The sequence below is a fragment of the Sorex araneus genome, chromosome 6 (genome assembly GCF_027595985.1).
Source record: "Sorex araneus isolate mSorAra2 chromosome 6, mSorAra2.pri, whole genome shotgun sequence".
In the NCBI taxonomy this organism is placed as follows: Eukaryota; Metazoa; Chordata; class Mammalia; order Eulipotyphla; family Soricidae; genus Sorex; species Sorex araneus.
Window position 1 is genome coordinate 26,707,655 of NC_073307.1, and position 25,945 is coordinate 26,733,599.

Sequence of the window (25,945 nt, forward strand, 5' to 3'; positions counted from 1 at the left end):
GAATCAAACTTGGAGCCTCATGTATGCAAGGTATACACTTTACCACTGAGGCACATCCTTGACTCTTGACTCCTTTTTTCTTTGCATTCAGGATTTGATCTTCTGGATAACAAAGCAGTCTAATTTTAGATAAAAAAAAAAAAAAAAAAAAACACCTGGACTTTGATTAAAAAAAAAAAAAAAGGAAGGTAAGGCTAAGCAGTGAAATTTAGGGTCAATGAAGTGAAGTAACTTGCTCAAGTTCACATAAGAGCGCTCCTGAACTTAACACCTTGTCAAAGGAGCAAGATTGGTTAACATAGCAACAGAGCCTAACTCTGATCATGGGGACTAAGTTATTTCTTAGCCTATATGCTGTCCTATAGGCCGGAACACACAACTAGAGCCCAGAGTCTGTCCCATGACTATAGGTGCCTGAAAGGGGAGTCTGAGAGGGCAGATTTTTTTTTTTTGTCTTTTGGTGCAAAATTTATATACGTGTTAAATACTACTAGGTTATTGTTCAGGACAAGAATAGAAAGCATGCCCTACAGAAGCTTAGGAACAATGTACAGAACTTTACAGAACAGAGGATAACTTTTTTTTTTTTGCTTTTTTGGGTCACACCCAGCGATGCTTGGGGGTTACTCCTGGCTTTGCACTCAGGAATTACTCTTGGCGGTGCTTGGGGGACCATATGGGATGCCGGGGATCGAACCTAGGTCGACCAAGTGCAAGGCAAACTCCCTACCCGCTGTGCTATCGCTCCGGCCCCAAACAGGATAACTTTTAGTGGAAACCTGGATGCTGACAGAGAATGGAATTGTGAGTAGACTAAGTAAGGAAAAGGAAATCAGGAAAAGGAAGAGCAGGTGGAGTCCAGTGTCAGCTGCCTTCAAGCAGCTGTTGTGATGGTAACATTGGAAACTGGTGTGGGAAGGTTCACTGTGTAAGGGGGCGGGGTGTCTGACTACATCCTTGGCTGAAGTGTCCTTAGATCAAAGTTCTGCATATTCTTATCAGCCAAACTGAAAGCAAAATGTTCCAAATTGAAGCTCAAGTTCACTCAGATATTATTCTTATCAGTGATCAAAGGGTATAGGCCCCAAAGCCAATCTCTCACATTGTCTGGGATTTCAGGAGCTTTATTATACCAACAACACTGGATGCCAGAACAGCAAGGCTCCCCTTTAAATTCTTACACCTCTTCTAATTTTAGGTGCACCAGGAGGTTTTGTCCTCAAAGGAATACTCCTGTGAACCTCTGTTGCAATGAAACTAAAAAGGAAGATAATCTATGGGAACGAATTCACCATAAAGGCTAGATTTTCCCACGTGGATGACTTGAATCTGAGGCTTTTAATTTCCTCAGAAGTAGTATTATGGGAAATAAAATGTTTCTGGCTATTGAGAGATAAAATACCTACACTTGGAGCTGGAGAGATTGTAAAATGGGTAGGGTGCTTGCCTGCATGCAGCAAACCTGGAGTTAATCCCCAGCACCCCATATGGTTTCCCCCGTACCACCAGGAGTAATTACTGAGTGCAGAGTCAGGAATAACCCCTAAGCATCATGAAAAAGCAACAAAACAAAACCAAAACACAAACGAAAAACACAAAATACCTACACTCAAGTGGGACGGATAAGTACAGGGGTTAAGGGACTTGTTTTGCATGCGGCCAACTCTGACTCAATCTTCAGTACTGCATACACCCCCCAAAAAACAAAACAAAAATACCCAAAAAGAAACCTGTTGAGAGGTGTAACAATGAAATAGTTTCTTCTTTTACACACACATTCTCTTCTTCCCCCCTTCCTCACACACACCATACTTAATGTGGGAATAAGTCAGTCTGCAAACCACAGTGCTGCAAATACTTGAGCCTCCTGAGGTGGGTTTGGTTCAGAAAATATATAGCTAACTGCATTACTTTGACAGACAGTTTGGCCCCTTAGTGCTTCATCACCTAGTACCTAGTTCAGATACTCTGGAGCTTAATTAAAATCATCTAGAAGGGGTTGGGGCTGTGACTCAGTGGTCAAGCACCTGAACTTCGAGGGTTTAAACCCTGACATAGCATGACATCCCCCTACCCATTCCCATATGCTCTAGTGGCACTCAGCACCCCTCCCCTGAGTGTGGCTCCTATAACAGGAAAACAAAATAAAAAGAATCACCTGGATAACATTTATTGCTGCTGAGAACTTGTTTAAAAGGCAGGAAGACCTCCCCCCAGGGAGTCTGATTCATTGAAGTCTGATTCATCAAGCCTGGGAACCTGCATTTTCCCCATATGATAAAGCAAAAAGGTTTTGTTTTGTTTCTTGGTCACACCTAGCTCTGTTCAGGAGCCACTTGCCTTGCCACGGTGCTGGGGGTCATACCTCACTCTGCTCAGGAGTCATTCCTCCATAGTGGTGTTGGGTATCAAACTGAGGTCAGCCACATGCGGGCAAGTGTCTTAATCCCTGTACACTTTTTTCGGCACTGAAGGGGAAAAAATGAGTATGTAACAACATACTGATGAACTAAAATCCAGAAGGCAAGAAAAAAAAAGTTAAAAAGTTAAAAATCATTCTAGTATTTATCTGCCAATCACCTAGTTTCCCATCTTCTGAGGCAATTTCAGGTAAATGTATTTGTCCTGCTTCTATTCTGTGCACACAATTGCAGCTATGAGTAGATGGAATCTGCATTTAACTTTTTTTTTTTTTTTAACCATACTGGCTGTGCTCAGAGCTTATGCCTGGCCCTGTGCTCAGGGATTACTCCTGGCAGCCTCTGGGGACCATATGGGTGCTGGGAATCGAACAATCATGTGCAAGCCAAGGATCTAACCTGCTGTACTGTCTCTCTGGCCCCTATGTATTTTTCGGTCTTGGGGCCATACTTGAAGGTGCTCATGGATCACTCCTTTGGAGCTCAGGGAACAATGTCAATTGGAAACCCAAACCAGGTTATAAGTATGCAAGGCAAGGTCCCTATCTGCTGTACTATCTTTCTGGCCTGGAATCTGCATCTAAAAAAGAAACATCCCCAGACATTTTTGAAAAACACTTTCGTGTCAGGCCCTGTGCTGGGGGTGTTCAGCCGCACTGGGCACCTGGCACTGCCTAGTCCTGCTGGGACGCCTAAGGCAGGCTGACAGGCTGCCACCTGGTGTGCCTTGGACAGCGGGGGAGTAGAATTCGGCCAGTCTGGGGGGGCCCTGCTTGCTGGGGCAGCTCTGTGACGTCCTATCAATTGGGGGCAGCAGCGTGGCACGGGGCACACTGGCTCCCACAGCCTGCGGACAAAGGCCTGGAAACCGGAGACGCAGCTTGGCCTCCCAGCCGGGCTCCTCCCGGAGCCGCAGGCCTCTGATTTCTCTCGGGGGCCCCAGGAGTGAAACGTCTTTTGTTTCCCTGGCGTCAGGGCCACCATCACGTGCCCGCGGGTTAGGTGAGCCTGGCGCCTGCGTCTCTAAGGGGATGGGTGCCCGCGCTCCCCAAGCAGGGCAGGGTCAGCCCGGGCAGTTGCGGGCGCCCTGGTTGAGGTAGGGGCTGTCCCCCTTTCTTTTCGGGGTGACTCCATCTCAGGACAATATCAGAGCCTTTGGGGAGCGGGATTCCCGCATAGCAGAGAACTGTCTAGGTGGGACCCTGGCGGTTTTGTTCACTGCGGAATCCCACCACCCACCCACCCACCCCCCCGCCCACACTAAAACTCCCCGTGTCTACTGAATTAATCTAGACTCTTTAGTGTGGGGGTAGCCCACAACGATAATTATTTTCCGGGCCTGCGAGCTCCAGCAGGGCTCAATGGTGGGAAATTAGGGCCCTTAGAGCTCCGTCGCTCCCGCCCCAGCTCTGACGCACACCCGGCCCCTCAACACACTGAGGAGAAATGACCGACGGTGGAGAGTGAGCTGAGGCGGGCGAGGCTCAGCGCTGGGCACGGTAGCCCTGAGTGTCAGGTCGGGGAGCGCGGGGCACAGCTGCCATACTTCCCACCCCGCTCCCGTTTGCCGTGGAACCGGGAGCCTCGGCCCCGCCCAAACGCCGCCCTTGTCACCCCGCCCACACGCTCGTCGTTTCTAGGCTTTTCAGGACCAGGGGTCTTTCTCTTCCGCCTAGGACAGCCCCTGCCTGAAGGACCCTTGTGGGTCGCCGAGCGCCCTCCAGGGCCCCGTGTCGGGCTTGAAGCGCGCGAGCCCGTCTTCGAGGCTGCGAGACGAAGCGTCAGCTCCCCGCACGGCGCCGGCCACCTCCGCACCGCGCTCGGGCCGGTCGGCGCGCTGGGCCCGCCCCGCCTTCCTCGCTTCCCGTCAGGCGATCTCGGCGGCCAGCCCTGGCGGCCCGGTGACGCCGCGGGGGGGTCCTCAGCGCCCGCACCCGCTGCTATAAAGGCCGACGCCGCTGCGCGCGCCGCTGTAGTGGCCTTGTTCTCCGCCTTTCTCTTCCTTGTGCTGACGCGGCTCGGTTCTCGTCAACCTCCAGCCCACCGTCTCCTGACCGAACATCGTGAGTATCCGCCGACCCACCCGGGAAGGGCGGCGCCGCCGCAGGGAGCGGGCTGGGTGGCCGCCCCTTGCGGCCGGGGCCCGCCTGAGGCAGGCGGCACCTGGGCCTGGCTCGCCTGCAGGCCCGCTGGAACCCGTTGCCGTCCCGTTCGCTACACCCCCTCCTCCCTCGCCCCTCGACTCGACGGGGTCGTCTTCGGGTCGCGCGACCCCACGACGCCCCGTGGGCGGCCCGGGCGGGAGGCGGGAGCGTCCCTCGTCGGAACTGAGTCTTCCCCGCCTGCAAGGCCCTGGCGGGGGTGGGGGGGCGCTTAATGGAGGGTTTGTGGGCGACGTGGGCGGGGAGCGCGTTTGTTGTTGGGGGTGCTTGGAGGGAGCCGGGCAGTGGGAGGCCCCGATGTCTCGGCCCTCCGTTCCTCCAACGCCCTCGGTGTCTACAGTCCGGCTCCGAGGCCGAGCCCTGCGGGAAGCCGCCCGCGCGCCCTCGCGTTGCCGGGCCCTGCGGGCACCACCGCGCTCGGCCCGATGTCATCGGGGTGGGGGGCGCCTCCTGGGCCCCTCCGGACGAGACTGGGCTTTGGAAGGGCCTGCGCGTTTCACCTGCTCCGGCTCCGCTTGCTTAATGGCGAGGCGACGTTGTCGTGTGTGTTTTTTTTTTTTTTGGGTCATGCATGTTTTTCCTTCAGGACGCAACAAAGGAATGGATCTGTGTCAGAGAGCAGTGCGGACTCCCCCTTCCCCCCTGCTCGCTTTACAGAGAGGTGGCAGAATTTCAGGTTACTTTAAACAAAAAGAAAAGGGTTTTTTTGTTTTTGTTTGTTTTTTTTTTGTAATGACGTAATCTCACCCACTGCCTGCCGGCCATGGAGGAGGGTGAATACCCAAAGTATAGGATAACGAATGGACTTAAACTTGGGAAATCGAACTTTCATCAATTATGTGAAAATTTTGCACTAGTTGTCTGACACTTTAAGAAATGCTCATTTAGTGTATCATGCTTTTTTTTTTCTTTTTCTTTTTATTTAAGAATTTAAGTCTAGGATTACGAGGTGCATTGAATTACAGATTAACCGATTGCCTTCCTGCCTTTTAATTAGATTTCAGCTCCCTTAAGGGTAACCTAATCCATCAGTTTGACTATGACTAAGCAGGTATTGCTGTTTTTCAAGAGTTCTTTGAAAGAAATATGAAATAGGGGTATGGCTGCTAAGTAATCTAATTAACCAAACTGCCAGACTAGTGACTGTTACGTTCTTTCGAGTACTATGGGATATAAACAAAACAGAATATTTTGCAATTACAAATTGGAATCCTGTTAAGATACTTCTTTCAGAGATAACTTTTGTTGTTGCCTTGTCACAGAGGAGAGTACTTCTCCAGCTGCATTATTGATAAGCATTAAGCCGGGTGCAGAAGCTGTCATATTTGTGAACTGAAGAGTGAAGTAGAATTCTCTCCAGCCGAGTGAGAGCAGTTGATTTCAATGTCTGGCTTTTAAAGTAGTCTGTTTCCCATCTGTTTGTTTTTTTGAGAGAGGTGGGGGTGGGGGGCCCACACCCAACCATGCTCAGAATCACTCAGCTCCTGGCAGTGCTCAGGGGACCTTGCAGTGCCAGGAATCCTGCCCGCAAAGCTTGCACTCAGTCCTTGGAGCCATTTTTTTCTGGTTCAGACATAGTCTGTCTTGGCTTCCATAACAGTTTGGACAATATTGACAATTATTTGAGAAATTTTTAACTGAATAAACATTCTTAATCAACTTAATGGATTTTAAGGCTTTGAACCTAAAGTGAGTGCAGTGAATGTTTTAAATATTGAAAGCCATGTTTTCAAATTAATAGTCACATTACCGAATTATAAGTATCTCAGAAGCTCAGGCCTTTAAAGATATACTCATTGTAAATTACTGGATTATAAATATTTCAGAAGCTTGGGCCTTCAAAGCTATATTATTTGAAATGAAGAGGTTTTGAATTCTCATATTTAGATAGATAATTGGTGTGGTGGCTTGAAGATGGTAAGAAATTACCAGCTTTGGGGCCGGAGCGATAGCACAGCGGGTAGGGCATTTGCCTTGCACGCGGCCAACCCGGGTTCGATCCCCGGCATCCCATATGGTCCCCAAGCACTGCCAGGAGTAATTCCTGAGTGCAAAGCCGGGAGTAACCCCTGAGCATCGCTGGGTGTGACCCAAAAAGCAAAAAAAAAAAAAAAAAGAAATTACCAGCTTAGAAATTTTAGTTAAAAAATATTTTCTTTACCAGAATTTGTTCTTTGAAGTTAATTAATTGCTTAGTTAACTCATTAGTTGCCAAGTGTCTTTTTTCCTAGTATCTCACAGTTTATAAGTTTATACATTTTGGGGGCAGCTTGTTATTACTATAGGAATTTTTGACAGATTTCAAGCCCGGACAGTTCATAGTAGAAAACAAAATCAGTATAATTTAGGTTATTTATTTGGCTTAGGTAATTACATTGATTACTTAAATTTTTTTTAATTCCCTGGTATTGTATGTTTTTGCATTGATCCAGAGAGATAAATTTTGATTCATCTCTTTGAATCTGAATTTATTTTACTTGTAGGTCTCACTCTGGAACAGAGACTACCTTTTTTTGGGGGGGTCACACCCAGCGATGCTCAGGGCTGACTCCTGGCTCTGCACTCAGGAATCACCCCTGGCGGTGCTCAGGTGACCATATGGGATGCTGGGAATTGAACCCAGGTCGGCCGTATGCAAGGCAAACGCCCTACCCGCTGTGCTATCGATCCAGCCCCATGGAACAGTGACTATCTTATGCAATAGTTTTGGTCCACCTGTTCTCACATTTGGAGGCAGTTATGTGGCATTTAACTAGTTAAATGGAGTAGTCGCGATTGGGTGAGAGCAGAAAGACAGGGAGAAAATAAGTCTGTTTTAAATAATACTTTCAGGCAAATGTATAGCTTAAATTCAGACCATTATTGAGTGAATTTAGTAGGGTAAACCTTAGCTCTAGAATCACAAAAAACACAAAGCACAACTTTATTTAAAAAACACGAAGCACAACTTTATTTAAGGGGCCACACCTGGTGCTGCTCAGGGCTTATTCCTGGCTCTGCTTAAGGATAACTCCTGGTGGTATGGGTGGGGGCATGACTTATATGATTTTGGGATCCAACCAGGGTCATCCTCAATGCAAGATTAACCCTCTGATGTGACTATTAATTTCAAAGAGTAAAACTTGACATTTAAAATATTCACCCACTAATAGTATGTGTATATATATATATATTTTTTTTTTTTGGAGGGGGGGGGTCACACCTGGCGTGGCACAGGGGTTACTCCTGGCTTGCACTCAGGAATTACTCATGGTGGTGCTCAGGGGACCATATGGGATGCTGGGAATTGAACCCGGGTCGACCGAGTGCAAGGCAAACGCCCTACCCGCTGTGCTATCACTCCAGCCCCCACTAATAGTATATTTTAACCCCTGTACCATCTCTGCCCCACACACAACTTTGGTTTCTCAGAGAGAGACTTAGAGTAAAGGCAGTAGGACTGCTTTAATGAATGTGAGGGGTGGGCGTGGACAGGTGGGCAGTCACATATGACTATACTCAGGGCTAATTCCTAGTTGTGTTCAGAGGACCACATGGGTTGCCAGGAATTGAACCAGGGTCATCTGCGTGCAAGGCAAACGCCCTATCCACTATACTATTACTTTGGCCCTGTCTATTTCTACCCAGTCCTGATAGAAAAGTTCAGACAAGAAATCATTTAATAACAAAACTTTGGCATAGCAGCAAAATATTTTATATTTAAAACAGTATAATACATTACTGGCAAAAAAACCTTACAGATATGGGTTCAAAGAGAACTCAGTGGACAGGTGTGCACACTTGACATGCTGAAGGACCAGGTTGAATCCCCAGAACTTCCAGGAACACCCCCTGAGAATTGCTGAGTATGGCCAAAAAAACACCAAAAACCTTTTATATCTTTCAGTTGAAAAAGAAATTGGAAGTTAAAATATAGTCACAAAATCACCAAAAAAATAGAATGCTGGAAATATAATAAAAATTTAAAAATTATATTTTGTATATGGGGGCTACATCCATCCATTCTCCTGTGATTCTGGGGCTCTGGGATTGAACAGTGCAAAATGTGATGGGGATTAAACCTGGGCCACTCATTTTTTATGCACTCAGCCCATTGAGTTATCTCTCCAGTTTTCCTTTGAAAAAACTTTTTTAGAAACATTAGAATTTTTTTTTTTAACAGGATTGTATACTGAAATTCATTTTGTTCAATTTGTTCTTTTTGGGTCACTCCATGCAGTGGAGGCTTTGTGGTGCTAGGATACAATACAGTATAGAACTCCCGGTCCTACACATGTGCTAAGCCTAGTGAGGGACCTGTCCATCTCCTCCTTACAATTTTATAGTTAAAATTAGAGGGCTTCTAGCACATAGTGTAATTCTTTATTTCTTAAATTCCAAATTCAATCTTTTTTTTAGATGCCTTCTATTAAGTTGCAGAGTTCCGATGGAGAGATTTTTGAAGTTGATGTGGAAATTGCCAAACAGTCTGTAACTATCAAAACCATGTTGGAAGGTAAGTTTATTAGAAAGTTGGTGTCAGGGGAAAGAGGGAAGAAAATTGATAGTTTAGGTAACTGTGGACATCACAATTGTACTGCATCATAAAGTACTCTGTAACATGGAGTGACATGACAAAGTTTACATTCTTTAAGATGCAAGTTGTATTGTGATTGATATAGGTCAACCTTTCTGCATTGTTCAGATTAGTTTTTTTCTTAGTAAATAGTAAAACTAATGTTCAGAAGATTTCCAACTTTCCAACTCAGTTGATCCATTTTTATTTTTAGTAACTTTGGATTTACAATTTCTCCTAGCAGTGCTTGGGACTTACTCCTGGGTCTGCTCAGGAATCACTTCTGGCAGGATTTGGGGGAATCATATGTAGTGCTGGGGATCAATTTTGGTTGACTCCTGAGTAAGAGAAGTGCCATACTCACTGTATGATCTCTCTGGCTCCAAGTTGCAATGTTTTGCTTTTTTTTTTTTTTAAAAAATAGAATCACCTTGATTTACAAAGTTATTCCTAATTGAGTTTCTGGTACACAATATTACAAAACTAATCCCTTCACCTTTTTGTTTGTTTGGGGGCCCCACCTGGAAGTGCTCCGTGGCTACTATTCGCTCTGCATGCAAGAATCACTCCTAGTAGGCTTAAGAGACCCTCTGGAGTGCCAGGGATCTAACTCGAGTTGGCTGTGTGCATAGCCAGTGCCCTACCCACTGTGCTATTGCTCCAGTCCAGTCCCTTTACTACAGTCCAATCCACTCTTTACCAGTGTCCCCATGTAATCTTTATAGTTTTCTTTTGGCCACACCTGATAGTACTCAGGAATCTCTCTTGGTGGTACCCAGGGAATCGTGTGTCGCTGGGGATTTACAATTTCTAATGATAAATAGGAAAGTCTTTGGAAAAGGGATATCTTCCAATATGATAGCTAGCATATCTTTATTTCAGTAGAAGGGAACAAGTTGGGTAGACTAAAATTTAAATGGATGCCTTCTTTTTGTGCTATGTATTGAACCCTGGTCTGCATATATGGCAATGTAGTTTACAAGTCACATTCTCAGCCCCAATGTTTTCTCTCTCAGCTCCAGTATCTTCTTTTGTTTAAAGGTCGTAACTGATGTACACCGAGTCTGCTCCTGGCTTGGTGCACAGGGGCTGCTCCCAATGGTACCTGTGGGGCCATTTGGTACTAGGGACCAAACCTGGGCTTCTGTATGCAAAGCCCTGACCCCATGTCTTTGGTTTTGGTGTTTGGGCAACATGCAGTGGTGGGACCATGTGGTATCAGGGGACCCAGGTCTCCTGTATATAAAGCATATGCTCCAGCCTATTGAACTATCTTCCTTGCCTTTTTTTTTTGCTTTAAACCAAATTGTTCTTATGTTTATTTTGTTGCTTCCGAAACTGCTACAAAAAAACTGCAGTAGGAGTATAAAAGGCAATAAAACCAGGCATGAAACAATGAAGCGTTCATTAGTTTACATTGATTTTTTTTTTCTTTTAGTATTGCCAGTGGAATGGTGGACAATAGTATGTCGAAGTACAAGTCAGTTTTCTCAGTTTTCAAGAGTCGTAGGGAGTGAGGGCGGACAACTTAGTTGTGATATGAATGTTCTCAGCACTCACATACCAGAGATTTTTACGTAGCGAAAATCTAGTTTTATAGATACCAAAGAGTTAAGTGCCAAACACTAACAATAGACCGTTGAGACGAGGTATGTGAGAAATGATCTTTGTCCTTGAAGAGTTTATAAACTAGGAAGGAGAACAGAGACCAAACAAGGCAAACTGTCATAAAGTATAATTTGAGTATTATAAAATTGTGTGCCAAGTGGTGCTGTGGACATACTGTAACTGATGTGGAGATGGCTTGTAGAAAGACTGCAGTGTGCAGTATTAGTGATGTTTCAAATGTAGAAAAAATTAGTGTTTTTGAATATTCTGAGATAATGTCGATAGGGTATGGTAGAGAAAAAGTTGATTTTAGTTGTAGTTTACTATATTGGGATAATTGCAGTTAGTAGAGCTAACAAGTTTGAAAGGAATGAAGAAAATAAGTTTTAACATACTCCATATGTTTTAGAGTCCTTTAACAGTCCTAGTAGGCATTTGAATATGTGGGTATTAGTCTTTGAGTTGTAGAGTGCTATAGATAGACTTAAATGAATTATGGAAGAATATATCTAGGAGTGAGTTTAGCGGGAACCATATTTGGGTGAGGGTTATAAGTATAGAAATCAGAAGTGAAGAATTGAGTGGAATTTGTGGAAGTCACTGAAAGGAAGATGTTTTGAGGTGCCCAGAGTGGTTAACAGATTTGTATACTGCAAACTGACCATTTAGGTTTTCATAGTTAAGTTTAGAGGACAACAGACATTAAAATATAGTAAAGGCTGAAGTGAAGTTGTAGAGTATATGGTGACGTGTTTGCTGATAAAACTGAATTTATAGTTCATTTTTGTAATTGATACTAATCTTGCGACATTTATCATGTATCTTGGAAAATCCACGTATAGATCCTGTCTGTTAAATTGTAAACCCGGTTGATACATCCCACAGTCACTGCCATTAAGTGCCTGTTAAATGAATAACTATAATATGGTCACTAAAGTGTGTGAAAGCAGTACACATAGCCCCTTCCTAAAGGTGAGTAAGGCTTTATCTAAAAGATGTAGAAACTGATAGACTTACCCACTTGGTTGCTTACTTTGACAATGAATGAATTCTTTATTTCATCTTAATTGATGCCTGTGCTGCTTCAGAAATATTTGCCAATATTAGAACATAGAACTCCTTGAAGGTTTTCCATTCCAGCTTTGATCACTGAAGCAAGTGGACTGATAACACAGCAACAGTTAAACAATTATTTTCCTCTGTAGCCTCTGGGCATCAGAAGTGTTTGATTTTATCTTAAGTACCAGTGGTTTATATAGAATTCTAGTCTTAAAGACTGGAATCATACTGAAATTGGCGGTACACTGTTTTCTTTGTTTTACGGCTATAGTATTGCTGGGTGTAATTCTTCTGGGGGGCATAGAAAAGACAAAACCTAGGACAGTCAAGTGAAAATCTTGACAGATAAACATGTGAATTGATTTGTTCAGGACCAGGGGTGTAGCATCAGGATATAGGTGTCTTTCAGAAGTCTTAAAATATCAAGCCTTATTTTACTGCACAGTCATTGCCATTTTCATGACAATTTTATTTCAAAAGTGAGGGTACAGAGATGTGACTCAGCAGATAAAGCACTTGCCATACATGAAGCCTAGGATTGACCTGTGACACCATGAAGAAAAAAAAGAAGAAAAATCTGGGGTGCAACTCTTTGTGAAGGTGATGTGTGTGTATTCCTTACAAACAGGATAAAATTATTACAATTGCAGTTATTTGATTAAATATGGTAACTTAAAAGAATAAGTATACATTGTATCTGAAAAGCAAAAGAAAAATTGCGCATTCTTAGTTTAAATGGTAGAGAAGTAATCCTTTATGACCATAAGACTCTTATTTTACTGTTACTTAAGCCAAACCTTTTTCCAAATAACATTTGGATCTGAACTGGTCTACTGTAATATTTTTCTCCTTTCCCTTAATATCTTACTTTCCCAAATCTTTTGCAGAATATATTTTTTCCTCTCCTCTTTGATTAAAGTTTTTCGTATAATTCAGGAAAAGCTTAATTAGCTTAATCTAAAGTGAGATATTGCTGTTAAATAGTTTTACTCTAGGTTGCAGTGAAACAGGCAATGATGGGAAAAGGGAAGGTGAGTGAATCAATCTGTACAGCAAAAAGCATTCTTCTTTTTTGGGGTAGGGGGCCCCAAACCCGTTGGTGCTCAGGGCTTACTACTTTCATAGTTAAGAAACTATATGCTCAGGAATCACTCTAGTTGGGGCCGTTGTGGGGGACTATATATGGTGCTGGGATCAAACTTGGATTCAGCACATGCAAGGCAAGCGCCTTTATACCATCACTCTTGCCCCAACCTGTAGGTTTTTTATCTATATTTTTAATCTTGCATGTTTGAACTGTGCTTGGCTCTACCCTTGGTTTTCTGATAGCCAAGTAAACTTAATACTAACTACAATTCTCTGTTCTCTGCTGACTCTTAAATGTTTTTATGTGTACTTTTTATAGTCTTTTAGACATCTTGTAAGTTACTTGTTTGAAACATAAACTGCTTGCTGTTAAAGTTTTTAAATTAGAAAATAATGGCAGTTCTCTTCTGGTTGTCTTAGATTTGGGAATGGATGATGAAGGAGATGATGACCCAGTTCCTCTTCCAAATGTTAATGCAGCAATATTAAAAAAGGTAAGCTTGCTAACAGTATACTTGAATTTGTGCTTTTCTTTTCTTTTTTCATTTAGTACAATTCCCATGTTGGTATATAGTAAGAGAGTCTTCTTGCCTGAAGGCCTGGCTGTCTTCCCTGGGGCCCCTCCGAGGGGGTGGGCTCCACCTTCCCTCCACACCCCGAGCAGAGCTCCCACGGCCGAAGACTGCCAGAGCCTAGCCATAGCCATGCTCAAGGCCCCTCTCCACATGTTCGGACGAACCTCACGCATGAAGGTACGGGGGCTGAGACCTCCAAGCCTTCTCGGATCAGGACTGGGCCTCTTCCGCCCAGATTTCCCATTTTCCAGTAGCTAGGTGGTCACACCCAGGGACTGCCCCTGGCGTCGTGTAATCCTACCAACAACCAACATTTAGAGACTTAAAACCAAGCTCCTGGAAGGGCGCAGCCACTTCAAGGCCGAGAGACATCTTATAGCCTACTTCTCCCTCTGGGAGAACCTGGCAAGCTACCGAGAGTTTCCTGCCCACATGGAAGAGCCTTGCAAACTCCCCATGGTATATTCATATGCTAAAACCAGTAACAGTGCTGGGTCTCATTCCCCTGACCCTGAAAGAGCCTCCAATGCGGCATCGTTGGGAAGGACGATTAAAGAGAGGCTTCTAACATCTCAGGGCTAGGACGAATGGAGACATTACTGAGACTGCTTGAAAAATTTGACGATCAATGGGATGATGATGATGTTGGTATATATAGGTTTCTTTATTTAACATATAATTATGACTAAGTATTTTTAGTTTATTTACCCAGCCCCTTGTGAGAATTAAAGTTGTCTAATCTTTTGTTGGGCTGGAGCGAAAGTGTAGGGTGTTTTCCTTGCACTTGGCTGATCCAGGTTTGATACCTCCGTCCCTCTCAGAGAGCCTGGCAAGCTACCGAGGGTATCCTGCCCGTACAGCAGAGCCTGGCAAGCTACCCTGGTGTATTCGATATGCCAGAAACAGTAACAAGTCTCACTTGGAGATGTTACTAGTGCCCTCTCAAGCAAATCAATGAGCAATGGGATGACAGTGATACAGTGAATCTTTTGTTATTGATATTTTTTAAAAAGAAAATAACATGGGGCTGGAGCGATAGCACAGCAGGTAGGGCGTTTGCCTTGCACGAGGCCGACCCGGATTTGATTCCCAGCATCCCATATAGTCCCCTGAGCAAAAACCGCCAGGGGTAATTCCTGAGTGCAGAGCCAGGAGTGACCCCTGTGCATCGCCGGGTGTGACCCCCCCAAAAAAAAAGAAAATAGCATATGCTTATTAAAAATGTAAAAAAAATTTTTTTTAGTATGGTTATTAAAAAGAGTATGCCTTAAGTGAGAGTGAGGACAGGATATGTGCTTTTACTTAGGCTTTATAGCCATACCTGACTGTCCTCAGAGCTTATTCCTGTCTCTGCGCTTGGAGGTCATTACTGATGGGGCTTGGGGAAACCATATGTGGTGTCAGGGGTTGAACCCAGCTTTGCAGCGTTTATGGTAAAACCTGCTGTACTATCTCTGCAGCCCTTTTGTTGTTCTTTTACTGGTCTTGTTTTGGGGCCACACTTGGCGATGCTCAAAGCTTTCTTCCTGGCTCTGCACTCAGGAATCACTCCTGTCAGTGCTCCGGGGACCATATGGAATGCCAGGGATTGAATAGGCCATCTGTGAGCAAGGCAAGTGCCCTGCCTGCTGTACTATCGTTCCAGCCCTTTATTTGTATTTTTATGTGGTGCTAGGGATTGAACCTAGGGCCTTACACATGTGCTTTACTGCTGAGCTATATCCCAGGTCTGGCCTTCTGTGGTGTCTCCCTCATCTCCCCCTTATCATTATCACCTGGGTACTTTACCTTGTGCCTAAGCATAAAACTACTCCACATTGAATAGAATTTTAAGGTTTATGGGCATATGTGCCTTAAAAAAGCTAGTTACTTTAGTGCTTGTCTGAAAAATTACCAGCCAGTTTCCACTTGTAGGTAGGGGGATGCTGGCTAGAAGATCTATCTAAATATTGAAAAAATTCAGTATTTTATAGTTTAGAGCTTAAATGGATTGACTCCAGTTAGTTTCCTAATTGATCATAAACAGTTTCATTTGGATGGTTTCTTTTGACCCTGACAGACATGCAATGATTCTAGGTAGTATTTGTTTGTTTGTTTATGCTTTTTTTGGGTCACACCTGGAGATGCACAGGGTTTATTCCTGGCTTTGCACTCAGGAATTACTCCTGACAGTGCTCAGGGGACCATATGGGATGCTGGGAATTGAACCCAGGTCAACTGCGTGCAAGGCAAACACCCTACCTGTCTGAGTCAGTCAGGGCACTCCGGACTCTGTGCTCAGAGATCACTCCTGGAGGATATCAGGGACCATAGAGGTTCTGGGGATTGAACTTGGGTTGGCCATGTGCAAGGCAAGCACCCTATTCACTGTACTGTCTGGCCCCAATTTTTTTTTTCCTCCATACCAAATTGGCTATTACCAATTTATTTAATTTGATAGAAAGTTAAAATGTTTTGTTTTTTAGGGACTATACCTGTCAGTGCTTGGGAGTTGCTCACAGTTGTTTGCTTGGTGGTCATTCCTGGCGTGCCAGGGATTTTGAACCCTGGCCTCATGCCCTTTGAGCTGTCTTTCTGGTCAAAATTTATTCTTTAAACCTGAACATTAATATGTTAATGACCTTTTTCTTACAGGCATTTAGTTTTTACTGATTTTTGGTTACACCTGGCTGTGCTCATGGCTTACTCCAAGATTAAGTCAGAGCTCAGGGGACCATATGGAGTGCTAGGAATTGTATCCTTGGGTTCTGCACCCAAGACAAATACCTTAACAGGAGTACTGTCTCTCCCAGACCCCTTAAGACCATACCTGGTGGTGCTTAGGAGCTGCTCCTGGCATGGTGCTGTTCTGGGGTTTGAACCTAGCCCTTCTGCATGCAAAGTTTGCACTCTTGCACTCTGCTCAGTGAGCTCTCTTTCTGGCCCTCTAAGAGGCTTTAAAAAGAAAAAAAAGCATGAGTGCTGGCGAGATAGTACAACTCTTGGATTGTGTCTTGCCAGTTTGCGGTATTTTTTGTTTTTGTTTTTGTTTTTTCCTTTTTACATTTTGGGTCACTCCTGGCAGTGCTCAGAGGACCATATGGGATACTGGGAATTGAACCCCGGGTCAGCTGCATGCAAGGCAAATGCCCTACCCAATGTGCTATTTCTCCAGCCCCGCCAGTGTTGAGTTTGAACCACATATGGTCTTCTAAAAGTATCACCAGGGGTTACTCCTGAGCACACCTGGGAGTGGTCTAAAAACAAAAACAAATTGTGAAAAATGCATAATATTGAATTTGCTATTTTAATATTTTTCAGTGTACAATTCACTGACATGAAGTAGTATATCTATATAGTCATACAGTTGCCACCAGTTGGTGAAAAAACCTGAAAAATTTCAAAAACCTGAAATTTTTTCACCAATTCAAACAAACTTTATACTCATTAAACAATAACTTCCCATTACTGCTTCACATTGTTACTATTTTCTGTATGAATTTGACTACCCTGTTTACCTCATTTGTTCTTAAGTGATTGGCCTATTTTAATTAGCATAATGATATCATGGTTTGTCCATGTTGTAGTTTTGTTTTTTACTTGAAATATTTTTAAAAAAATTTTTTGGTTTGGGGTCCACACCCAACATCGTGCTCGGGGATCACTGCTGGCAGGGCTCAGTGGATCATACGGAGTGCTGGGATCAAACCTGGGTCAGTTGCATGCAAGACAGTCAAGCACCTACCTGCTGTATTATCTCTTTCCCAGCCTCCTATAGTTTTTGTTTTTTTGTTTTTTGAAGGGGTGTATTGAACCACGCCTGCTGTGCTCGGGGATTTCTTCTGGCTCTGTGCTCAGGCAACACTGAGACAAGGGGTCAGTGAACTCCCGAGGTGCCAGGGTTCAAACCTTTATCAACCACTTGCAAGGCAGGTACCTTGTTCTACCATTCTCTCTGGCCCTAAAAGTTCTATTTATTTTTTTTGGTTGGGGAAGGGAGTGTTGGGCCACAGCTAATGTTGTTCATGGCTTACTGCTAGTCCTGTGCTCAGAGATCACTGCTGGCAGTTTTTTCCTTTTATTTTTGGGGTAGGGCACACTTTGCAGTGCTTAGTGAGTTTTCTTGTCTTTGTGTTCAGGTGTAACCCCTGGAATTCTCAGTGTAACCCCTGGAATTCTCAGGGACCATATTATGGTGCTCAGGATCTGAAACAGGGTTGTTTGCATGTAAGGCAAGGATCTTACCACCTGTACTATCTATCTCGCCCCTAGAGTTGTTGCTAATGTGTGTTTCTTAAGACAATTCATAAGGGATTAAACACTAGACCTCACACATGCAAGGCTTTACCACTTGCTACCATTTTACCCTGATCCTAAACATTAGATTTTATTTACTTAGATGTATTTCTGATTCTGGGTTATTGTGCTAATAAAGTTTGTATCTTTGGGGGCCCAGAGAGAGTACAAAGGTTAAGGCACTTGCTTAGTATGCAGCTGTGGCTGCAACTCTGGTTTAATCCTGCCATTGCATGTTGCTCTTGAGCACAGAACCAGGTAGGAACCTGAACACTGCTGGATGTGGAACCCACCCCCTATATTCCCAATTCAGTTTCAGTACTAATGCACAATGCTCCAAAAAGGAGTTTTACATGTATTCAAATGTCCTTTTAAGTATTGAAACTATAGCAGTGAACCAAATACACAAACTCAGTTCTAATGAGTTTGTGTAAGGAAAATGAACAGTGATATAGCATAGCTGTTTGGGGGGAGGGAGGGTGTGCAGAGCGATAGTACAGCTGGTAAATAAAGTGCTTGCCTTGCACACAACTGACCGGGTTCGATCCCTGGCACCTCATATGGTCCCCCCAAACTCCACCAGGAGTAAGCCTTGAGTACCATTAGGTGTGACCCAAACATTCCCTCCCCCCCACCTCCCGGGGAAAAAAGAGGCCCCTGCAAGGAACCAAAGAAACAAAGGGCAGAGCACAAACTACATATAAGAGACCCAGGCTCTATCTCTGGCACTGCAGTGATCCTCTGAGCACTACAGGGAATAACCCTGAGCACTACTGGATGTGGCCTGAAAACTGGAAAAAAAAAAAAAAAAGAAGGAAAAGGCTATCTGATGTTAGGGAGATAGCATAGGGGGTAGGGCTTATACCTTATATATATGCATGGGGCCTGGTTTGATCCCTGGCATTACTTGGTTTTCCAAGAATTATTGGAATGGAGACCCATTCCAGTTATAAGTCCAGAATCATAACTCTGGAGTCCCTGAATGCTGCTTTCTATAGTCCTGGTGGTCCCCAACATCAGGGTCCCTAGCCTCACTACAGCCTTGGACCCTAGCATTGTCTAAACACACTACTTGACTGAGAATCAGTGGGAATGGCTGGGACCACCTGGGGATTTCTTGAGAGGCTAGGAAAATGAGAAAAGCAGTGGCATATAAATGAGTTGGTATATAGAGATTTAGCTGTTTATCTGTTACTGTTTCCTTTTCCTTTCCCTTTGTTACTTTTTGTGACCAAGGGTCTCACAGTTACTGTGTATGTTGAAGTTTCATGTGCCTTAGTTATGCTTATGCACAATTTGGAGGGGCAGAAGTAAGGCCTGAGCGCAGCTGGGTGTGGCCCCAAACCCTAATAATAATGGCACTAATTACTTTTCTACTAAGGGAACTTTTCTTTTTAAATTTTTTATTAGTGAATCACCGTGAGATAGTTACAGACTTACAAACTTTCATGCTTGCCTTTCAGTCATACAATGATTGGGTACCCATTCCTCCACCAGTGCCCATTTTCCACCATCAATGGTCCCAGAATCCCTTCCTCCACCCCACCCTGCCTCTGTGGCAGGGCATTCCCTTTTGCTCTCTCCTTTTGGGTGTTGTGGTTTGCAATAGAGGTACTAAGTGGCCATCATATTTGGTCTGTAGTCTAGTTTCAGCCCGCATCTCCCATCCTGAGCAAGTCCTCCCAGTACCTTTTACTTGGTGGACCCTTCTCAATCTGAGCTGCCTTTTCTACTAAGGGAATTTTTTTTTTTTTTTTTTTTTTTTTTTGCTTTTTGGGTCGCACCAGCAATGCACAGGGGTTACCTCCTGGCTTTGCACCCCGGAATTAATCCTGGCAGTGCTTAGGGGACCATATGGGATGCTGGAAATCGAACCAGGTCGGCCATGTGCAAGGCAAACACCCTACCCGCTGTACTATCGCTCCAGCCCCACTAAGGGAACTTTTGGGCCTTTATTTTTAATTTTCTTGTTATTGTTTTGGAGCCTCACCCAGTGCTCTAAAGATTGCTCTTGGTTTTGTGCTCAGGGATCACTCCTGGTGGGCTTGGGGGACCATATGGGGTGCCGGGGATCGAACCTGGTTTGGCCACATTCAAAATAAGCACTTTACCCACTGTACAATGTCTCTGGGACTACTGTTGCTGTTCTTTTGTTTATTTATTTAACCTATTGCTCTAGTGTAGTCTTATTTTTTAAAATTTTGCGGGTACACTGCTGTGCTAACTCCTGACCTCGTGCTTAAGGATCACTCCTGGAGGTGTTCGGGAAGACCATTTGTGGTGCTAGGGATCAAACCAAGGTCTCCTGTATGTAAGGCAAACGCCTTGCCCACTGAAGCCTTCTCTAATGATTTTTAGGTCTTTTATTCTGGGATAATTTGTTGTATCAGTTGCAGATATTTTACAGTCTTTGTCCTTTGTTTCTCTTGCACAAGAGCTTTATTAATGTGTGGATTAATGTAATCTGTCTGCATCATTTTCTCTTTTCCAAGATTAGCTTCACTTGGGGTTTTGAAGATTTCTTAAACTTAATTTTTGTTTTTTTAAGCTTGGCCTCTAACTTTATTATTCAAGATAACATCTTGCTAATTCTTAGCACAGTTAAGGAATAAACCTGCCTCAAGGTACAATGAGTTCCTTGTGACAAAATGCCAAAAGAGGAATGAACTTTTGTTGTTTGTAGGTTATTCAGTGGTGCACCCACCACAAGGATGACCCCCCTCCTCCTGAGGACGATGAGAACAAAGAAAAGCGAACAGATGATATCCCTGTTTGGGACCAAGAATTCCTGAAAGTGGACCAAGGAACACTTTTTGAACTTATCCTGGTATGAATTTTTAAAATTTTTTAATTTTAATTTTTTTGGATGTCCTGTTTTGTGGGTGATATTGGACAGTATTCTGGAGCTCCCTTTTGTGCTTTGAACAGTGGGGTGCCGCATATGAAGCTTGTACTCAGCTACTTAAACTTTATCTCTAGCCGCAGCTTGCAGTTTTACGTTTTCATTAGACTGTAAATGGTCACTAGTTTTGGATTTGGTTTAAAATATATTTTAATGAAAGCAACAATCCCTTTTTTTAAAAAAAAATTTTTTTAGGCTGCAAACTACTTAGACATCAAAGGTTTGCTTGATGTTACATGCAAGACTGTTGCCAATATGATTAAGGGGAAGACACCTGAGGAGATTCGTAAGACCTTCAACATCAAAAATGACTTTACTGAAGAAGAGGAAGCCCAGGTAGGTAGCCTTCCACTTGTTTTGATCACCTGCTTTATAAGAAACATGCCAGGCAAAGAGGTTCCTGTCTTGATCTTACATGAAGGATAAAAAGTACATTCTACGTCTTAAAAATATTCTTGGTTAAGATTGCTTTGACCCTGAGTTTAAAAGCATTTAGATGATGCCACAATTTTGTTATTTTTAATTTTAGATTTTTGGACCACACCTGTCAATGCTCAGGGCTTATCCTGGCTTTGCACTCAGGAATCATTACTGGCAGGGCTTTGGATACCATATGGGATGCCAGGGATTGAACTCGAGTAGAATCCAGGCAAGCACCCTGCCTGCTGTACTGTCTCTGTGGCCTGTTTCCACATTTTTATAAGCATAAGAAAGATTCACTCAAAGATGCTCTTTGATATCTTTAGCAGTTAATAGTTTTGTTACCTTGGTCTTATGTACTGTAGATCATAAATAATTTAGAAAAAAGTAGGATTTATGGATTGTTGTGTTCTAAAATTTTTTTGTTTAGGCACTGGTTTACAAAACTTAATGGTAGGGTTTCATGCATAAAACATTCTAGCACCACCCATCCATCAGAGTAGATGCTTTCTTCTTCATTGTGCCATTGTCGCCTTTCTCCACCATCTCTTCCCAACACGCAGCTTCAGTTTTCAGTTACTATGGCCTTTAAACATTGTTATTGCTCTACTGTGCTTCTTTATATCCCACATAAGAGAGAGATCATTCTGTTTCTATCCTCCTATGACTAATTTCACTCAGCATGATTGATATTCTCTGAATCCAACTACGTAGCAGCAAATTGGATGATTTCGTTTGTATGCTAGGATTATTTGCAATAACTTAGTGAATGGAGAGGAAATGAAATAATAAAATGATCTTATCGGCAGCTACAATCTGAGATTGAACTACTTTAATTTGTTCTCAGTTCTGGGGAAAATTGCCAGCTTTTGCTTACTGTTATAATTTTTTTTTAATTAGTTTATTTTTAATTAGAGAGTCATCGTGAGGGTACAGTTACTGATCCATACATCTTTGTGCTCATGTTTCCCCCATACAAAGTTCGATAACCCATCCCTTCACCAGTGCCCATTCTCCACCACCAGTAAACCCAACATCCCTCCCCCCCTCCCCAGTCCCGTCTCCCCCCACCTCACCCTGCCACTATGGCAGGGAATTCCCCTTTGTTCTCTCTCTCTGATTAGGTGTTGTGGCTTGCAACTTACTGTTATAATTTTAACAGGACATGGGATGGTAATGAAGGATCACAAGAAAGGCACACTTAACCTGTTTTGTTTTTTTTTTTTAAACATTATTTTAAAAAAATTATTGGTTTCTGGGCCACACCTGGCAGTACTCGGGTTACTCCTGGCTCTGCACTTAGGAATTACTCCTGGTGGTGTTCAGGGGACCATATGGGATGCTGGGAATTTAACCCAGGTCGACTGCAAAGCACCTTACCCACTTTACTATCGCTCTGGCCCCTAATCTAGTTAATTAAAAAAAAAAATCACTGGGCCACACCCAGGGTTGCTCTTGGTTCTGTGCTCAGGGATCACTTCTGGCAGGGCTCAGGGTCTCTAATGTGGTGCTGGGGATTGAACCTGGGTCAGCCATGTGCTAGGAAAGTGCCCTACTTGCTATACTGTCACAGGGCCCCAATCTATTTTTTTGTCTGTCTGGTTTTGGGCTGCCACACCTGGTGATGGCTCAGGGCTTACTCCTGGATCTGCACTCAGGAATCACTCCTGGTGGAGCTCGAAGTAATAAACACTTGGGGGTTTAAGGCAAGTGCCTTATGTGTAATACTATCTCTCGGGCCCCCTAACTTGTTATTTTTATGTTGGTGTGCTTTTTTAAAAAAATTCTACCTTTGACCTACCTCACAGAATGTTAGTGAATAATTAGATAGCAGTGTTAAGAACGATTACCTTGCAGTATTTCATTATCTCTTCTAGGTACGCAAAGAGAACCAGTGGTGTGAAGAGAAGTGAAATGCTCTGCCTGACACTGTAACACTGTAAGGATTGTTCCAAATACTAGTTGCACTGCTCTGTTTATAATTGTTAATATTAGACAAACTGTAGACAAACGCAGCAGCAAATCAGTTGTATTAGCAGAATATTGTCCTCTTTGCATGTGTAGTTTGAGTACAGATTCCAGACCTAAAGCTTGAGTTTCTTCTCTTATGATCAAAAGTGTTTTTTTTTTCTTTTTTTGCTCTGAATAAAACTGAACTGTGGGTTCTCTCTAGAAAGTGGCATTTTGGGCTTTCCCTCTTTTGTAAAGCGATTTCTGCCTAGTTTATTGTCTAGTTGACTTTAGTGACCTATTAAAAGTTGGCGTTGTAAATAAAAACAACTTGCAAAATTTTTTCTGAACTAGAATTAACAACGTATTTTTATTGATGAGTTGAGGACTGTAAAGAGCCTGCTTGAGGTTAATATTCTGAGTGGGGTTATTAGGAGGACTTTTTTCTTCCTGGAGTCAAGTATCCATAGGTATTGATTACCCTATGTATAGCAGGTTTCCCTTAATTTGATTTTAGGACTTGCCATTTTAATCTCTCGGCTTTGAATAAGTTGGTGAGAGACTACTAAAGGTTATGGGGATTTTGTCTGACAAGCTAGTTTGTTAGATTTTCAGTTAAAGACACTTAACACATGTGGTATGTCCTTTTTTTATAATCAGTGATCCCCATATGGAGAACTATTTACACTGCTTGCATGTAAAAAAAAATGTGGCAAAACGCAGAAAGCATCCATCATGAATGCAAGACACTTTCAATAAAAAGTAAGTTACGTAGTAGGTAGTAAGCAGTTTGCTTTTTTTGTACTTAAATATCTTTTACTTAATATTTAAATTTATGAATAAATGTCTACAAGCTGGAAAAGACCTATAGACATTTAAATGTCATAGCTCCGTGGAGGTAGCTGCCATAAAAGTGTACTGACAGACTTTCATCCAACTGTCATTTATAAAGTTCACCGGATCCAGTGTTTCACTGATGTACTTGGGTACCCATGTACTGTTGTCATTTCTAGCTTCTCCCTTGAAATAGTATGATGGGTCTTTTTTCTTTTTTTTTTTTTTTTTTTTTTTTTTGCTTTTTGGGTCACACCCAGCGATGCTCAGGGGTTACTCCTGGCTTTGCACTCAGGAATTACTCCTGGCGGTGCTTAGGGGACCATATGGGATGCCGGGGATCGAACCCAGGTTGGCCGCGTGCAAGGCAAACGCCCTACCCACTGTGCTATCACTCCGGCCCCCTCTTTTTTCTTTTTTTGGAGGTAACTAATGTATTTCCCCCACTTTCAGATTAGCATCATCATCTATTGACATACTGACATGTAGTCTTGTATTCACATAATAGTTTTCTGTTCTCTTCACATTTAGTGTGAGCTATTGTGACTCAGATTATTACTTGACAAATTTGCCTCTACTTCAATACCACATTGTTTTTCGTGTTTCTGGTCTACACCTGGCAATACTAAGGGCTTACTTCTCTGGCTTTGCACTCAATTACTCCTGGCAGTGCTCAGGGGGCCACATGGCATGTCAAGGATTGAACCCGGGTAGGCTGTATGCAAGGCAAGTGCCCTACCCACTGTGCCATCTCTCTAGCTCTACCTTATTTAGTAATAAGTCTCAAGCTCTCATATTATTGCCCACTTATTCTCTGTCAGAGTGAACACTGGTAAATATATCCTACACCCTGTTTTTTTTTTTCAGTCTAAGGTTAAATGATTTTACTTTTGGGATCAGGGTCACACCCCACAGTCTTTAGGTTGCTCTTTTATATTCTTTTTAAATTTTACTATTTTCCTATTTATTTCATCCAATATTCCAACATCAATCCCGTCACCATTGCACTTTCCCACAACCGTTATTTCCTGTTTTCCCAACCAGCACCCAAGCCTGCCCCAACCACAGGTCCTAAATATTTGGGTTACTCTTGACTTTCTGCTTGGGTCACTCCTGGCATTGCTTGGGGGACATATGTGTGTATGAGTGGCGGGGGTTGGGGGTGTAAGTGCATGGTACTAGGGCTCCCATGTGTTTTGCATGCACTCTAACCCTTTGTGAAATCTTCCCAGCCCCAATAATATATTTTTTTTCCTTTTTTTGGATCACAACCAGCATTGCACTGGGGTTACTCCTGACTCTGCACTTAGGAATTACTCCTGGCGGTGCCATATGGGATGCTGGGAATCGAAACCCGGGCTGGCTGCGTACCAGGCAAACGCCCTACCTGCTGTGCTATCGATCCAGCCCCAGTAATATTCTACCCCCATAATATTCTAATTTTTAGACGCAAATTACCTTCTATTTTTTGGTGCCAGGAATTCCCAGGACCTAATATATTTAGCTCACCTTCATACGTCTACCTTTAATATACAAGTCCAATATGCTTAAATTTTGCCTTTGAAACTTTGAGAAAAGGTCACATTTTCCCAAAGTTTCATAAAGGCATCCCTTTCAGTTGCAAGATTGTATTTGTTCTTTCTCAAATGTTATTTCATAATACCTGACTCAACTCTGCATCACTGCTTTGCAGGTTTAAAGGAAAGGTGGAAATATTGCATACTCAGAAAGCTATATTCAGGAGGCTGGAGCAATAGCACAGTGGGTAGGGTGTTTGCCTTGCATGCAGCCAACCCGTGTTTGATTCCCAATATCCCATATGGTCCCTCGAGCACAGAGCCAGGAGTAACCCCTGTGCATTGCCAGGTGGGACCCAAAAAGAAAAAAAAAAAAGCTATATTCAATAGGTATTCTCAAAGTTGCGTTTTTGTGGGGGAGGGAGTGGAGGGTAAAATCTAATTCTACCTACACTTATCTTCACCTTATTCCTCTACTTTGCACATTCAATGAGTAAGCCTTTAGGAAAAAGAATGAGAGACACAAATGAAAAAGGAAGAATTGGTACAGAGCCCTTGGTGAAAGAAGTACCCACTTGAACT

The 25,945-nt window shown here is 43.3% G+C and overlaps 1 protein-coding gene across 1 annotated transcript; it reads left to right on the plus strand.

Moving 5' to 3' along the window:
• Nucleotides 1-4,325: 4,325 nt before the first annotated feature.
• Nucleotides 4,326-23,362, plus strand: SKP1 (S-phase kinase associated protein 1). The gene is made up of 6 exons (XM_004609865.2): nucleotides 4,326-4,483; nucleotides 8,981-9,077; nucleotides 13,311-13,384; nucleotides 20,424-20,567; nucleotides 20,838-20,978; nucleotides 22,940-23,362. The coding sequence occupies exons 2-6, from the start codon at nucleotides 8,981-8,983 to the stop codon at nucleotides 22,973-22,975; spliced, it is 492 nt and encodes a 163-aa protein (XP_004609922.1). The 5' UTR covers nucleotides 4,326-4,483; the 3' UTR covers nucleotides 22,976-23,362.
• Nucleotides 23,363-25,945: the final 2,583 nt, after the last annotated feature.

Bases quoted from the DNA above. Each gene is read 5' to 3' on its own strand.
- SKP1 (XM_004609865.2), top strand. From the start codon at position 8,981: ATGCCTTCTATTAAGTTGCAGAGTTCCGATGGAGAGATTTTTGAAGTT. The intron at 9,078-13,310 runs GTAAGTTTATTA...TGGTTGTCTTAG, and splicing joins TATCAAAACCATGTTGGAAG to ATTTGGGAATGGATGATGAA. The intron at 20,979-22,939 runs GTAGGTAGCCTT...TATCTCTTCTAG, and splicing joins CTGAAGAAGAGGAAGCCCAG to GTACGCAAAGAGAACCAGTG.